Here is an 18,570-nt window from a genome sequence, read left to right on the forward strand (position 1 = left end):
TCTTTACTAAAAAAGGGTTTAAATGGGGTTTGAATAAACACCATTGGAATACCCCGGGAAAACTTAGCATTATGGTAAAATATTTATAGTTTAAAATAACCCTGTGCACTAAGAAGAAATTTGTAGAAAATGATGAAAAAATAATACTTATTTTAATATTTATTCATCATTTTCTACAATCGCAAAATATTAAGAAAAGCAATAAAAAAGGCTTACCTGTATGAGTACAATAAAAAGAGAGCGAGCGCGACAGCAGACAATCAATAGCTTTCTCTCTATCTCACTTACTCTTAAAATAGGTACTACCAAAATGTCTTTGTCATTTTGGAAGTTATTTTTCTCAATATTTTGCGATAAGGTCTCCGTCTAGCAATCCGAAGGATGTGGATTTTGAAATTTTCCTTACACATATATTATATATAATATAAACACATACGTTATGTACGATATATATACATACATTAAATACAATGTATACTTACACATATATAATATATGTGTACATTATGTAATGTATATGCTATACATGCAGTGCATGTAAGATATTTAAATATACATGTGCACGTACACTTATATATAGCAATATAGACGGATAATACATCGTACTTTACAAAAAAAAGCTATATAAATGTACACGAAAATATAGTTATAGGTACCACACACACGATATATAGATGTACACTAGACGGACAGATATTCGCGACCCCTACAACAGAAGGTCCTCATGCTGTAGGGGTCGAGAATATCTGTCCGTCTAGTATACGTGTTCTATTGCGTGTATATACATAGAGAGAGAGAGAGAGAGAGAGAGAGAGAGAGAGAACGAGGCCCCAGTGGTGGGTTGAACAGCAACTGAGGAGCGGACCAGACTTTTCGTTGCATATTTTCCCTCACGCGGCTGTTCTCTGCCATTTCACCATAACAATACCTTTATTTTGTTATCACCTGACGTCTTTCCAAATTTTATGCTTTCATACATATGTATATATATAATTACTTGTAATATCATTATTTATAGTAATTTTTATTGAATTAAAAGAAAAAAATCTGAACAACTACTTTATCTTCTTTTTTCACAGTACCTATGAGGCAAATAGACAGGGGCACTAACTTTTTTTATTGTGATAATTTATACATTGGTATATGAATTTTTCTATTTAATACATATAAGTATGCAACATGATATACACATATGTTAAGAAATTTAAAATTCGTACAATGATGTAATGATAGCAACTGCGGAAGTCATCGCTAATTAGTCTTGTGCATAATCTTCAAAAAGATCGTTTGCAGAAAAGTACTGTAACATATGTCATTTCGTTCTTCTATTTATTGTACCTATATATTTTCTACACATAAACATATGTAGATATAATCGATATTAGTACACGTTTGACAATTATTTTTTTCATTTCAAGTAATTGGTTTTATTTCGCTTATTGTTGTTAGTATAATTTTTGATGAGGCTAATTTTTGTTAATGGGTTAGAAAACAAATTTCTCCATTCCACTGAGAAATGAGAAATTAATTAATTACTGTTATTAATGAGCTTATTACTCATTCCATGTTTTTTCATAACTTCTTACAGTACCTTATTCACGGTATTAAACGCCAGCTCGAAGTTCACATCCAGAGCATAAATTTACTGTTTACTGTTTACTATTTAAGACCTATAACCTTGCACAACATAGTTTAAAATAGAAGTATCATCGATTGTCGCTTCATTTTTTCAAATTTTCCCTTTGATAGCACATTTAAATTATTCATTTCTTATATTTCTTCTATTCTCCATACTTATACCTGATTTTGTCGACAAAATGTAAGCCCTACATTATTTTTAAAAGTATTTCTGTCTTTTTTTTTGTACAAAAAAATAACGGCAACTGTATTTTAACTCTCTGATATTACTTAACCCCTATAAATCTCATACCAATTTATAACCATGCCTTATTTGGTACGTCATTACAACTACAGCCTTCTTGGTATTCTTGTTCTAATCGCTGAAGCTGTTTAACTTCCCGTCATTCAACCACCTCTGTCTTTCCTTACTCTTTTTCATTTTTGTCTACTAAATTCTTTATTTCCACTTTCTAACAAACTAAAAAAATGTTTGTCCCATATTTTTATGATTATGGTATTATATACGTAAACTTTTTTCTTCTGTTTCTATGTAAGCACCTCCTTACATAAGTCTATCCTCTTAAACTCTTTAATACATGCCTGTCTCTATCTTCAATTTCTTCTTTTTTATCGAAATAAAATTCTCTCTAGTAATTTTTAGTTTGTACGTACTCATATTTACTAGAATTATCAAACTACTTACGTATGAACTCTTCTTATCTTTTTTCTTTTTATTTGTACACTCTATACACCACTTATTTCTTTAACCGATTTTTTTACATTTATTTGACTTACTTTATTTACTATTTTATTTAAAATACATTGATCTCAGTTCTTTTACAGGTCTTCTTACTCAGCCTTCTTGGATTCTAATTCAGCTTTTGTTCTACTTTTTTAAATTATGCAGCTTTTTTCAAACTACAAACACTTTTCTTTCTTAGTTTAACTATTCTCTTCACTTGTTTCAAAATTATTCATTGCTTTCTTGTCACTCCAAACTACAGACCCCTATGAAGGCATGTAACATGACTTAATATGGAACTTTTTAACGTACGTAAATATTTTCCTGTTAATAATCTCGTTGTCTATGATTGCTTTTTTTCTTTCCCTTATCTGTAAAATACTGCTACTTATCTCTTATATCTTCATACCATACAACAAAAATCAATCTTTTGATAAATTAATTTTACTATCATACTTTTCAGGTTACATATTTCTCTTTACTGCTCACTCTTATATCAAAATTATCATTACTTTATAGCCTACCTCTAAACAATTTGTATACTCTAGAAAATCAATTAAATGAGACAGTATTTCACTGTTTTATTTATACAAGTTATTTTTATCTTTAAAATAAATCTACCACTCACATTACGTTTTACCAACTTCTGACTACATGCCTCCCATACAAAACTATTCAAGAGCCTCCTTATAAAATCTTTCTAACCTTACTTTTGCAATCCTTCCTTGTTAATGCTTTTATTTCCCTTCTCTTTTAAACTTACCATTTTTTATCGTTCGCGATACTAGCTCCATTCATATTTCTTACGCTCTTATTGTTACTGTTCGCTCCTCGTTCATGTTTCGCACATTTGATTAATTTGTATTCCTTATGATAGCCCCAAAACAGAGATTCTTCTTCCCCAACTTTAACTTTTTACCCATTTTCTCTCTATTACCGTCTGCAGAGATATCTAACAACAACTTACCCACCATTCTGTGAGCAGCTACTCTCCCAGTGTCTAGCATAGAAGGTCTGCTAGAGCCAGTGCCTAACTAGAGTTTGTGAATAATAGTAGGTACTTGCAATATGTATGCATAGTGCTAAGTTCCAAGCAGTTATCGCTTGAATACCCCGTCTTTAAAGCTGAAACCAACAAAAGTCAAGATAGACTTTCTATGACTGTATGTTCGCCACTAATTCTAGCCAGCCGGAAATAGCTGACGTTTAGCGCAGGGTGTACTTTCTTAAGTTATTGTACATTGCACTGTGATTAAAGTAATACAAGTTAAATACTGTGCGTAATTAATTTGAATATGACCAGTATTGGAAGAGATTAACATCAGTGCGCAATAGAGCTATAAGTGTCAGTAAATACTAGGATTGTAAAGTATGATTGAAGATGTGTATATACCAGTGCATGCTACTACTAGGCTCACTCCTCTATCAATATTATACTGCGATCACCTAACAGCCTTATCCTAGCTCCAGTGTAAACAACTCTTTCACCATTTCTGTCATTTCCAGCAAAAGCACGATAAAAAAACTCGTAACTGACATACAATGTAGCAAGTTCGTAGGTATAATGAGTGTTAATGTGCTAGTGAGTCCTCTGTTTATGCATTGTATAAAAAATTGGCTATGACAGATCACAAGTTCTTATCTTTCACAAACTACTATTCTGTTTTATTCTATAGTTTCCCTTCGGCCTTTCTTTCTCGCGCTATTAATATGTGTGCACTGATAGCACTTCCGTAGTTTACGCCTCTCACAGTGCATCTATAATAAATCGTAGTTACAAGTTCTAGGTATCATGGCCATTTTAAACATAGTAATGTAGATCAAAAGATTAATTTGTCTCTTTTATACATACTTTACATTGTAGATTAGAGTTTAACTAATTAGTGGTCTGGTTGACAAAAAAGAAAGTTGTCATTGTTCAAGCACAGTACTAAACTTATTACTTAAACAGAAAATTTGAGTTATAATCACTTAGAAGGACTTTCCTTATAAGGTTACATAAATTCAACTACATATAGAATTTTTCGTGTATGAAATTTAAAGTTGTTGTGATATTATCTTGTACACCATAAGAAAAAACGCCTTTAAAATGGCTAAAAAGCTACGTAAACATTACTTTGCCTAAAACTGTTTATATTTTTTAAAATCAAATATTTTTAAAATCAAATATATAGGTTTTGGTATTAAAGTTAAAAAGTTCTAGGATAAAATCTTAAGTTAATAACGTAGAATTGAAAGGTTACAACAGATTATGCGTACTTGCAACTTACACAGAACATAGAGTCTTTGTAAATAAAGTAGTAGGTTCAGTAGGGATATTCACATTTTTCAAATCTTCTAAATATTCTATGTACCGCGTACATAATGGAAACCACTTGTTTATATTTTTATTCAATTTTACTTTTTGTTTTATTTTTTTATTTTTTTTTTTTTTCAACTAGACTGAGTCAGTTGAAAATTTCTTAAGCCTTCAGTAGTTCATTGTATCCTCTTATATAACTATTTCACTATACAATATTTTATAGAACAACTACAGATCAACAGACATAAAAACAAATAAATAAATAAAACCAGACAAAAAAACCAGGCATACCTTGCTTATTATTAAATATCGATGGAACTTTCTATCCTTCTTTTGCGAGATCTTTCTGTAACTACAGTTGTCACACTATACGTACATTTTGTGTATGTTTTAAAAATTAGGTCTTCCTCGATCTACTATTAAGAGTTATAAGAATAAAAAGCAATAACTTGATAGGCGACACAATGACGTAAAATATTGTAAAATATATAAAAGAATCGTTTTGTGGCTTGAAATAATTTATTAAAAATATCTGTAAAGGGTAGCCTCCATTAATAATGGTGAAATGCCCTCATTTTTATTTATTTCTTCATAAGGTACCGAAGTGTTTGCTAATGGCTGAAAAGGAAGCCAACCTGGTCCTAGAGCACAAAATTTTTTTTTGGCCTGTGGGGCATAAAAATCCGTTTTTTACAATTGTATTTTTTTCTCGCGTTCTAAAAATAAAATCTATTAATAAAAATCCATAGATAAATCATGAGTAATTGCCTATTTGTGAGATTTTTTGAATATATATCAAGGGTCAACGTAACAAAAAAAAAAAATTTTAATTTTCAAACGGGATTTCAACTATAATACGATTATTAAACGGTCAACTTTATTATTTTATCTTGTAGAACAGAAAAAAAAGAAAACGTATTTTACCAATTTTTTTTTAAGGTAGGCCGAGTCAAAAAATGCAAAAAACTAATGAATAGCCTATTTATAGTTGTTTTGACCATGTTAAAAGTTTCTAAAAGCCATTTTATTACTGCATATTGTTAAACAAAAACAAGTACATCAAAAACGTATTTTTTAAAATATTTTCTGATTGTGGGACGAATCAAAAAACACAAGAAGCCAAAAAAAAAGCATATTTTAACATATTTTTAGGTGTTTTTACCATGTTTAAATTTTCCAACTTTGTTGAACGGAAGAAAACTTTAGAATAAATAAATTATATTCAAGTTTTTATAAATGCAGGGCAAATAAAAAAGTGTTACTAACATACAAGTGACATATTTTTATCATAGTGACCTTTGTTTTTGTCGCATTTTAACTGTCGTATGGATGCAGAACGATTTATCAGTATACTTTAGATGCTTGCCTACTAGTAAAATTTTAAAAAATTAGGTCAAGATAGCCTAGAAAAACGTTATAGAGTCAAAACGCCATTTTGGTTGTATTATAATTTTTAAATAGCCGATATTATTATTGCATATTGTGAGACCAAACATTACTTTTAAGGTCCATGGAAAAGTGCAAAAAACTAATGAAATAATAATTTTGAATATGCTATTTCTTCATAATATTTTAAAACCCATTATGGTTAAAATATTGTAAATCATGCGTTAGTCAGTTCATACTTATTTTCACTGTTCCATTGCGTATATTAAAGGTAAACTTAGTGAACTGTTTTAATTGTAGTAAATTGTAATGAAAATTATTTAGGAAGTTTATACCTTAATGTAAGCCTAACTATAAATTAAATAGTAAAGTGTAATGCTGATGCCCAATGAAAAAAAATCTTGGCCACCCTCAATAGATCGTATGCTTCTGCACTAATCCACTACATCATTCGTTTGCAGTTTTGCATACTGCGTATCAAAATATTTTTTACCATAATACATAAAACAAATGCTATCAAAGGCCAGAAATAATTTTGTTTTCTATGTGGCTCTAGTTTTTAAAGCTTGATTTATTCCTCGAACGTTTCCACTCACAGTAATCAAAATAAATTCCTCAAGTATTTGACGAGTAAAAAGTTGGCTTTATTTTTTTCATGGAAATTTTCATCACCCGACTTTGTGTAGTGTTTGTATAAACAATAGTAATAACATTTTACGATTAGTCTATTTTAAAAACACCTCACCAAGACTCTGACATACATGTTTTAAGAATCAAAGCAAGCTGAAAAGTTGTCATCAAAAAAAGTTTCTTGTCTTTTACGGAATTTATTTTTACAGCTTATAATATCTTATTACATTATTTGCTAGATTATTAAATAAAATTTTTGAACTTCTAAAATATCACTTGTTAAAATAAAATTAACTTATTGCATTGGGTGTCGAAACTTTACTTTACTCATTTTCTTGACGAATTGTCTTGCCTATGATCACGTGTGCAACATTTTTAAGTAAGTAACCTTGTGCGACTAACAATGCATTAAAATAATTTTGAAAAATGAATATTCGCAAAATTTTGTAATCGTATAAATAAATTTAAGAGCAACAAAAATAGTTTTACAACTTTAATACATCAATTAATGGTTTTTTGATTAAAAAATTTTTCTTAGTCGAACAACCACGTACCGAAACTACCACCATGCTAGTGACAATATGTTGGGTTCAGAAAGTTTAAATAAAAACACTAGATTAAAGCAAAATGATTTTATAGTTGGTTGGTCATAAATCTCATTTTTGCAAACTCAATAGAAGATTTTCTTTTATTTTTTAAGATTTATTGTATAATTTTTATTATTTGAAATACAGTGATTGTTTACATATTTTGATATTAAGAAACGTGCCTAATTGAAGCTTATTTGAAGAAAACCTTTGCTGAAAACATCTTACCTAATATCTCAGGTATTTTCTTAGGTTAGATCTCAAGTGAAGTCTTAAGAGAGAGTTTTTAGTAAGGAATACATGATCTAGTTCGTATATACGACAGCATAAAAATATTACAGTGATTAAAATGGATTTTTTAAGTGAGCCACCAAACATTAAATCAAAGATAAGTGATGATAAATGTTGTTCTTGTAGTTAAATGTTACGTAAATATAAAATTGGCAGTATAGTTCATTCGAACTAAAAAGCTAAAAAATTTTATGAAAATTTTGAATTCTTCGTCCAACAAACTGATATGATATGTAAAAAATGTTATTCAAAACTCAGGCGGAAAAAGTCGTATCAAAACAAAAACCAGATTAAAACAGAATTTAAATCTTGATTGCCTTGTACCGCTAATTTTTCACATGATTCACAACCTAATAAGGAAACAAACTTATCTCAAGCTTCATCTAACGTTTCTGTAGAATAACATAAAACAGAGGTAACATCAACATCAAGTTATTTAACACAAGAATTAACTGGAAGCTCATCTACTCACCTTACTGATGAATCTCAAGCTAATGAAATAGAAATGATTACTTTGCCATTTTAGAGAGTAGTTTTGTTTTTTAGTGTGGATAAAGACATGATATCATGGATGTACCAATTGAAGTCCGTCGTCAAGTTTTCACGAAAAGAAGATTATTCATACCAAAAAGAAATCGTTGTTGCTCTAGCCATTTAATAAAAAACCGATTTCATAAAAATCATGTATCCATGATGACAGTACACACAATTAAATCTGATATTGAACTGGGTGAAGTAAAAAAGTTCATTAATAAACTAACAGGCCAAATTGATACTTGATTACACGAAAAAATTGGCTACTATTCAATATCAGAAGAACGTATAAGGACTTTTACTGGACTTTCATGGGATACAATCACTATGGTTCAGACCATGTTATCATCAATGAGACAGTTTTGTCATAGAAATATTACTCAAGCTGTAGTGATATTTTAATTTTAATCAAAGTCAGGGAATTCAAATACCCCAATAGCTGCTATTTTTGAGGTTGCAGAAAGATACGAAGAAAGCTCAATAGAATCCATTCTCAAATGCTTCCAAGAACAAATCCTTCCAGAAAACTTTTGAATTGCTGCTAATAAAAGAAAGTTTTATTTACAGTATTAAGATAAAGCTGTCGAACTGTTGTATAACATTGAAGGTATTTTGTTTGTAATTTAGGATGGAACATACCTGAGACATGAAAAAAGTTCGAATAACATGTATCAACGCAAGTCTTATTCTGGACAAAAAAAAGTTTCATTATGTAAACTCTTTGTCATTTGTATTACAAATGGCTAAGTCATCGATCTTGTTGGACCATTTAAAGGAACCGTCAACAATCTAACGATTTTTAAACGTGTATTACAAAGTAAATATGGACTTAAAAGTATTTTAAAAAAGGACATGTTTTTATTTTAGACTGAGGATTTCGAGACGTTAAAAATTTTTTAGAAGAAAAGGGCCTTATAGTTCTTATGCCAGCTTTAAAAGGGAAAACATACACACCTTTCTACAAAAAACTGTAATGCATAAAGGTACATTACCAAACTTCGTTGGGTTGTCGAATCATTACCGTAATAATAGCACGAAAATATAAACTCTTGCACCATCAGTTTAGAAATCAAGCTCTAACCAAAGCTCGCACACACTGTAGAATTGCTTATTAAATTCATAATTTGACTGGAAAACGGCTTACTTCTGACGGATTTGAGTTAGAACTTATAATTAAAAAAATGAAATTACGCAAACACGTTGAAAATTATTTTACTTAGTAAGTTGTGGATGTAAATTACAATAAAAAAACAGGACCATTTAAAAAAACATCATCAGCTTATCTGTTAGATTCTCCAGAATTAAGTTTACAAGAATTAACACTCTTCTTTACTGATACATACCAACTACAGCAGTCTATTTCGTACCTAGGAGAAATGGTAGATAATTAAAAAACGCTTCCAATACGGTTTTGAAAGAAGATCCAGACATTATTGGGTTTGAAGTAAAATCAAGGCATACTAACAATAAAATGCATAAGTGTAACATTCATTACTTTCTTAACGGTAAACGGATTGATGCTATTAGAGGGTACTGTTGCAATTGTGCTAAAAGTCTACGAATTAGCAGTTGTCCTCATGTTGCAGCGCTTTTGTACCACTTATTCCATGGCAGATACTTATCAAACGTAATTCGACCTTCTCACAAACCTTTTTGACATTAAAAGCGAACATCCTGTAATAAACGAAGAAAGCGACGAAGACTAAAGATACTAGTAGGAAAATAGGTAAGCACGAACCTAATTGCTTAGAAGTTACTTGTATCAATTTGTTAAAAAATATTAAGAAAATTAATTACTGGTAAAAAAACTCGATTGGTAATTAACAAAAGTATTACGTCCTAATATTGTTCATGTGGCTACTGGCAAAGATTCTAAGATGTCCTTTATAAAACCTTGATAGTATCGTAAAATTCAATGGGAAATAAGTGTTGACTGATTGAAATATGATGCATAATTCTTATAAAAAATAGTTTAAAATTGTTATAAAAAAATTATATTTTAAAACTTGGTATTTTATAACTTTTTTGCCTTTTTCCGTGTGCATTAACCAATAGAAAAAAATTTAAAGATTACGTTTTAAATGTGATTTTTCAGCCTCACGAGATGAAATAATAATATTTATAACGTGTATTTCTTCGTCCCCACAGCGACTTACCGTTGGAGAGGAAATACCGTGAAAATTCACTCTCGTACGTCTCTACTCGATGATTCGCGCTCTCGACTCTCCCTTCACTGGATCTATCTGAAAAGGGGATTCGCGTCTGGGTCAAATGAACAACATAGAATGACTTTGACTTTACTTCGCGTATTTATTATAATAACTAAAATACCTCTCTGTGGTCCCAATTACACTTCCGTTATCCCTCGATCGCAACCACGACACCAGTGGTGCGCTCACAGAGACACGATGTTCGCTTACGCACACCCACACACACGCACTCTTACACTCTCTTTCTTTTCCACACGACTCTCGGTCGGGGCCAGGCCTCCTCAACGCGGCTGGCTGTACATGCACACACACACCCATACTTGGCCCGATGTGTAGCCCACGGAGTGGGTCGCCGTCGCAGCCCGCAAAGGTCACAGTGACGTCCCCCAAGAGGTGCTCTGGCATTTGCTTCCCGTCTATGCCTCCACCTGTACACGTGTCCTGTACTCCTCTACTTTATTCTCACGCCCATGCACACTCTATTTCCTCTCTCTCTCTCTCTCTCTCGGTCCCCTTCCCTCCTTCACACACTTTGCTCGACGCGTCCGTCCTCACGTCTCGACGGAGGCCCGGCCGTGGCACGCAAAAATCACTGCCTTATTCCCCGATCCTTCCGCTCCTGCTCTCACGTCTATCGCTATAGCCGACGATTTCACCTGTGTCCCCTCGTAACCTACGCATTGCACCTTGGCGTATCCCGTGCTTCCTCACTGTAAGACAAGTCCACCATGAGCGTCGAGGGTCGCAGTCCGGGAAGTCGACGCTGCGTGATACCTGAGCCTCTCTCGCCTGCTGTCCCGTACACCTCTCTCCTCGGGCTCGGATAGGGTCGTCATGGGAGGACGCCTTGTCTGCAGGATAGCTGCCGTTCAAAGTCGGATGGGTTGGGATCAGGCTTATTTTTCCGGGTCTTTCTTCCCGCTCTCTCTCTCTCTCTCTCTCGCACTTAATATTCGCTTACTCTCTGCTCTCTGGCTCCACGTACTCTCTCCTACACTTCGCCCTCGGTGGTCTCATACCCACTGAATTCATCAATCGCGTCAGTCCCCAACTCATCGCTCGGTAAGTCATCTAACTATCTTTTGACCCACCTACCCTGTCCCTACCTTATCCACCGATCTTTCTCATTTGTGTCGCCATCGCGGCACTTACAAAAATCTCCACACGCACTCTTCATACTACCTTGACCCATTGGCCCTTCAAGTCTCATCCTTTCTTCTCCTTGGGAAAAATTCGCTACAACAGAGCACACAGAAAAGGCTACGGATATACATCAGCATGATTATTTAGCTCTAGAGCAGGGGCATCGACTGTGGCGTGGCAAACAAAATTTAGAAGAAAATTTTGCCACGTCACATATTGACTAAATAATAATTAGAACATGGTCAAAATTGCGTTTGAAAACTGTAATGATTTTGAAAATTATTAAACCTATATTTCGGACCGGCCTTTATTTAGAAAAGCTTGAATAAAATTTATTTATTTCAAAAATTTTTTTCTCGTTCTATAAAATGCTCTAATAACATTGATCTTTGAAAAATTTGAACGTGGTCAAAACAACTAAAAATATGCTAAGATGTGCTTTTCATTGACTTTTCGCATTTTTTCAGCTCGTACCGCAATCACGAGAAAACTAAAAAAAATACATTTTCGATAAATTTTTTCTTGTTTAATACATTACAGAAATCATATTGACTGTTAGAAACTTTTAAGATGGTCTAAACAGCTAAAAATAGGCTATTTATCGATTTTTTGCATTTTTCGACTCGGCCCACCATCAGAAAAAATTTTGAAAAATACGTTCATCAAGTATTTTCTTTTGTTATACAAATTGCATCAATAAAATTTATAGTTAAAAATATTAAAATAGTCAAAAAACTAGAAATATGCTAAAATATGCTATTTATCAGTTTTTGGTATTTTTCGACTCGGCCCACAGTTAACAAATATTTAAAAAAATATGTTTTCCATATTTTTTTTCCATTCTTCAAGATAAAATAATAAAATTGACCGTTGAATAATTGTTACATAGTTAAAACTGCATATAAAAATTAAACATTTTTTTGAGGTTATGTTGACCCTTGATTGATTTGTAAAAAATTTGACAAATAGGTAATTACTTTTAGTATATCTTTGAATTTTTAAGTAGATTTGATTCTTAGAACTCGAGAAAAAAACAAAACCGTAAAAAACGCATTTTTGTGCTCCAGAGACTAAAATAATAATTTTATGGTTCTAGGACCAGGCTGGCCTTTTTTCTATTCGCCAGTAAGCAATTTTTTGATATACTTTTTTAAGAGTAGTTTGACAATAAGGATAGAGAATTTTTAATGTGTGAATGAATACTCTTTTGTAGTTTCAAGTTTTCTGATCTTAATGGATCAAATCCAAATAATTGAGAAAATAATTCATGATTTAGTAATGGATTGCCTAATAATGACTTTAAGTTAAATTTTTTTAACTTGGTTCTAAAGTAAATAAGAAAGGTATAGTAAGAAGTGACTGCGTTTATGGTAATGATACATAGTATTCTATTAGATTCTACGTATACGCATTGTCAAATTTTCACGCATTTTATCCGCATCATTACCACCTCTTTTTTTTTTACTCCCCATCTTTCTTTAAGTGTGCAAATATTTTGTACAATCCCTAAAAAAATTCTCATTGCTTTTTAAGTGATTTACTATTATAAATCTGAGACGGTTTTTCAGCATGCCAATGACAACAGCATATACATGAAGAGTAACTTAGTATTGTAGAGCCGCCATACGCACGGTTCGACATTATGGCTGTAAAAATATTTTTAAAAAATATTAACTGCAACCATTTCGTTTTTATTAATTTATCATTTATCTTCTGAGCAATACCTCACCTAAGAAGGCTTCTTACCTGATCCTTTGTTGTCTAATAAGCTATATTTACAGTGCTCACACTTTTTTAATCTGATGAAATTAAAAAGAAGTAATAGTTAAAAAGATGAAATAATTTTTTGGATGAAAATCGTTAAGAATGTAACAATATTTTATTATAAATAAGGCTACGAACTAAATTAAAGGTAATAGAAACATGGAGAGTAAATTAAAACTGTTTTGTTATTTAGGATTCCGAACATTGTCCTTTTTAGATCTTAAAGATTTATAATTTTTTTTTGGTTATCTGGGCGTTAGGGAAGTCTTAATAAGATTCTTCATGTCGGCATTAATTACCAGCAATAGCATTTTAAATGATTTTTCTTTTTTATCGTGTGCTTTCTCTCTTACAGATTATGATTATGATTAATAATTATGAATTTCTGTTTCCTAAGCCATTTATTTAGGTAAAGGTTTTTTTTTTTTTTATTTAAAAGAATCATTTTCTGTAAATAATATTAATTTTTTTTTCATTATTCTATAATAATATTGTATTATACAACAGTTTAACTAAGATGAAGAAAAATAATCATCAATCTTCAACGCGAATATCAATTATCTTACTTGTTTATTCGCCTAAATGTAACAAAATCTTTTTACATCATGTACAATTTAAATTTCCTAAAATTTTTGAGTAGTAAGTTCGCTTTACATTTCATGTTAACGTATTAGCATTTATCATTTGTGCTGACAAATTTTTTTAAAGTACAAGCAATTCTTCAAATGAAAAGTAAGAAAGGGTTTTGATAAAAATACAACCTTTACACGAATAAGAATTGTGATACTGATATTTCATTCATCCATAATAACATGCACTAAAATCAGAGTATATTTATAAAAAAACAAAGAAGCTTTTAAACAACATACTGCAATTTTTTTTAAGAAGTGTGGTGTATTGCCGATTTTATTATGTATATAGTTGTGCGTATATACAAATATACTTGTTTCGTACTGCTGTACTCCGCTTCCAGACTAATTCTAGTAAAAAAGTACTTGCTAAATTGGCAATGTGTGTATATACGTGCATGATCTAATCCAGTTGTGGTTTTACTAAGCGTAAATAAATTTAAAAAAAAATTTTTTTTGAGCAATTAACATAAACAAGTAACAGAGCTTGATACATACTATTTGTTTTTAATGAGGTTTCGCAAGGAAGCTGTGGACTCATTAGGCTACTTGCACTAACAGGTGTGGATGTAGCTTTCAGTTTTTGTCTAACTTCACGAATTTTTAGTTGCAAACTTGTTTTACTTGGAAAAATATCTGAATGTTTTGATTGAAATAAGGTTGTAGCTTGAGTTGATGGAAAATACCCATGTTCTTGGAATAATTGCATGACTAAAAGCCTTCTTTGTTCTAGTATCTTTCTATGACCACGATCACCTTCTTTTCCAGTACTAACAACCGCACTACACGGTGTTTTTGGAGTTCGCGGTGACCCAACATCTTCAACAATTTCTGATTGTAGCTGATATTCTTCAATATTAAAATCAGGCCCAAAAAATGTATTGCCTGTCAACTTAATATTTGATGGTGTGTTGGGCGTTTCTAATATTGCATTGTCAGCATTGCCAGTATCTTCTTTAGAGAGCGCTATAAACAAATAGTTCAAGAAAATGGAATATTTTATGTCATACATACTAAACTGTCATAATTCTAAAACGAAGATGTTTTAATACATGTTTCACTATATGATTGTTTAATATTGTTTTTTTATTGGTAATTTGATATCAATTTTACTTTGCTATTAGTATAAACATACTTAATATTTCTTATGTCATTTTAAAAGATTTAATACAATGCTAAACCTATTAAAACACAATATTCTGATTTCATTTAGAAAAACTTGAGTGGCCCTTAATGTTACTAATTTGGAAATTAACATTTAATTTTTTTGTGTCATCGGCTCTATATTTGTTTGACTCAACACCCTTTACAAGAAAACCTTATAGTGGCATAGTGATGGCAAATTACTACACTTGTTCGAGAGTGGGTATATTTGCTGGGTACATTATGGGTTCCTACGGCCGGCATGCACATTGAAACATGAATGTATGATATATCACCTTAGGTACCATGACAGGCTCAGTACGCCGAAAAAAGAGAAGGGAAAGTGGTAGATGGGTAGAAGGTAAGCCAAAAAATTGACAAAAAGAGTTGAAAGTCTCAACAAAGTGAAACGAAGAAAAAAGAAGCAATTCATGAGTAAGTAAATACCCCATAAGACATCGTGACAGCTCTTAGAATCATCTATCAAGGGATATAAGTGTAAGTCCTTCGTAAGTTTAGTGAACAAATAAATTAACATTTTAATATTGCTCGATTTAACGCTAATATCTGTTTAATTCAGTTACTTATGCCCGTTGGCATATTAATAAACCATAAATTATAATTTTTTACAATCAGTGTTACATTCTCATCATTTTCGTATTTTTTTCTCATAACTATTGTTAATGAACAATTTCCAGTTAATTAATTTTTAGAAGTTACTTACAATTTCATCGTCAACATCATTTTTTTGAGCGATCCCAACTTTCTGTCATTCTTAAATCCATTTAACCTCTCGTTTATTTTCCCCAGATCTAACAAGAAAAAAATAAAATTTTTGGTTTGAGATGGAATAACAAAAACTAAGAAAATTTTTTTTAAAAGCTAAGTTATTAAGCTCGTACGAAAAAAAAATACTTATAAGTTGGCGGAAGTGTATAGTACAAAACATGTAGCATTTACGTTACCTTGTCAATGATTCGACACTTATAAGAAACAAAATTCATGAAGTATTTTGGGACTGTCAACTAAGATTTATACTAAAAAACATACTATATGCATTATTACTGTGAATAATTTATACGCTCAGAGAATAGCGCATTTAATCGTCTGATACAAAAATACCCTCGGAACAGTCTTGCTTATCAATAAAAAATAACTATACATTGCATTAGCATACAAAAAAGGTCACAAAACAAATAAAATATAAACTCAGGATACATTATTTTTAGTTGTATAAAAATTCAATACAAATTGGTTCGTTTTCTTGAGAGATGTAAGATTGACTTTTACAAATTGACAAAAGTCAAACTTCACAGTGTTATCTGATAAAATGAATGTGTCAAATATAAAATTATAATAGCCTTTTATCAAATGCACAAGTGTTCTACACTGAGACACGTGTACATGAAATCTGGAACAAATGTCGTTAGTTATATCATATTACAAAAATTAAAAAATCCATCCACTCGGTCAACTTCATCCGACTGCAAAGAACTTCATCGTAACTATAATAATTCATTATAGTTATTGTCCATGTCGTGGTCCATATAATTATTTATCATCATTATAATTATCATCGTCATTGTTATTAATACCATTACTGTTTTAAGTATTGTCTAGCGTGGAGTGTAATCCATGCACATGATCCCGATATTTATAATTATGAAAAAGTAAATAAAAAGAAGGGCGAATAACAAAAAACAATGCAAATGCTGAATAAAAAACTCATCTGATCAAAAATATAAGGATTTTCTATTCCACAATTTCAGTTTAAATCTTTAAAAATCGTATTAATAGAGTCTTAGTACCAATTTATATTTCATACGCAACTTACTTCAGTAACTTTCTTTAGTAGTTACTACTTAACGGTTCGTTTTTAATTTCACTTAAAACTTGAAAAAAAAATTGATGATTTATCCTTTTTAAGATAATAATATATTTATATTCACACGTATATGTTAAAGTGTGGGTTTTTAGATCTTTATCACAAGAAAATCTTTGAAACAGAGTGTTACTGAACTAAATGTAATAGAAGTTAAGTAGTTAAATATAAAATTATGTAAGATATTAAAAACAAGTAATTAAAAGAATACAAAGACAGTTTTATATTTTTATTTTAGGAATAATTATGTATTTGTTTTTGATACTGATAATATAATAAATGTATTAAAAAATAGTCCATACATATATGCGTACATACTTAAACACGCTACAATTAAGAATAAATTTTACGTCTTTTTCACGAAGACGCGCTAACATACAAAAAATCAAAGCTTTTTTTCTATTTTGACTTACACCTTAGTATGTTTACAACTACCTGCTTTCTTTTTTTTTTTTTTTAAATTAGTAACGTTATTATTTTTACGTACTAATTTTCTTTAAATAACGAGGCTAAAATGTTCAAGAACAGTTTATCTACGTTTGTAAGAATTTTACCAACAACATATATTTTAATAAAACTTCTTCTCTAAATTACAAAAAAATAAAGCAAAAAAATTAAACGTTGTGTTTTTACATTCATTAACCACCCTCTAACCAGGATGATATGTATCGGTGGCATTTCCCAGAAACAGCGTGTAGAGCAATTTTATCTGAAGTGAACCCCGTTGGAATTAATTTTTTTGCGCAAATAGCTTTTAAATGGGAGGCGATTGGAAATACGTTCCAAACTACGTTGCCACATTATCATTGAGCTTATTTGGTAAGCAGTGAGAACTGTATACATGGGTATATCCATGCGCGCACGCACGAGCGGCTGCTATACTATACTGCTGGTAATTTAAAGGTTGGATGTTACAAGATAAATATTGTCTGCTTCTTCTGCTGTCATGTTTTGAAGCCATGCATCAGATGTAATTGCATGAATATTTCAAGGATAACATGTCAAATCGTGTAACAACAATAGTGTAATGGGATAGACGTATCACCTACTAATAATCATAACAGTTACTAAAATTAAATTGAAAATATCAGAACGATAATATTTTAAAGGAGATAATTTCAATTCAGTATTAGTATCCTTTTTTAGCTAAATAAACTCATATCTCATACATTTTATCTTAAACAGAAGTTTTATGAGCTGATCAAGTCGAGACTAACACAAACTTTAAGAGAATTAGTAAAAGTAAACACACATTCTCATGTACATGTGTACTTATACATATTGATATTTGTTTGTCCACGCGCTTTCTGTCCTACTTACTCTCATCATTTAAAGCGCCGAGAGTGATCTCCACATTCCGTAGGCAAGGACGGACTTTTGTAGATTCTCCTTCCAAATACATGCGGCACGACTGTAGAATGGATTGCCCTCTGATCTGCGAGCGCTGATGTCTCGTCCGTGCTTCAAACGTCTTATGAGGGAGCACTTTCTATGCCAATACTTTGAACGGTAGGCATTGCACGGGATTGTCAGTGGTACTTGGCGGGTACTTGGCGGATACTTGCCAGGCACTTGGCGGGTACATAGCAGGCACTTGGCTGGCTCTTGGCAGGTACTTAGCGTGCACTTGGCGGGTACTAGCCGAGCACTTGGCGGGTACTTGCCGGGCACTTGGCGGTTACTTGGTGGGTACGTGGCGGATACTTG

At 31.5% G+C, this 18,570-nt stretch overlaps 1 protein-coding gene across 2 annotated transcripts in view; it reads right to left on the reverse strand.

Annotated features, from left to right (window-relative positions):
• Positions 1 to 18,570, reverse strand: part of cic (Putative transcription factor capicua) — a 1,044,991-nt gene that overhangs the window by 63,724 nt on the left and 962,697 nt on the right. For both annotated transcript variants that reach the window (XM_089595817.1, XM_089595818.1), the window contains one exon: positions 14,337 to 14,804. In XM_089595817.1, coding sequence (XP_089451943.1) covers positions 14,337 to 14,804 — 468 coding nt within the window. The remainder of the gene's footprint in view (positions 1 to 14,336; positions 14,805 to 18,570) is intronic.

This window comes from Copidosoma floridanum, unplaced genomic scaffold (assembly GCF_036245765.1).
Source record: "Copidosoma floridanum isolate Cflo_tuat_1 unplaced genomic scaffold, Cflo_Japanese_pri ptg000028l, whole genome shotgun sequence".
In the NCBI taxonomy this organism is placed as follows: domain Eukaryota; kingdom Metazoa; phylum Arthropoda; class Insecta; order Hymenoptera; family Encyrtidae; genus Copidosoma; species Copidosoma floridanum.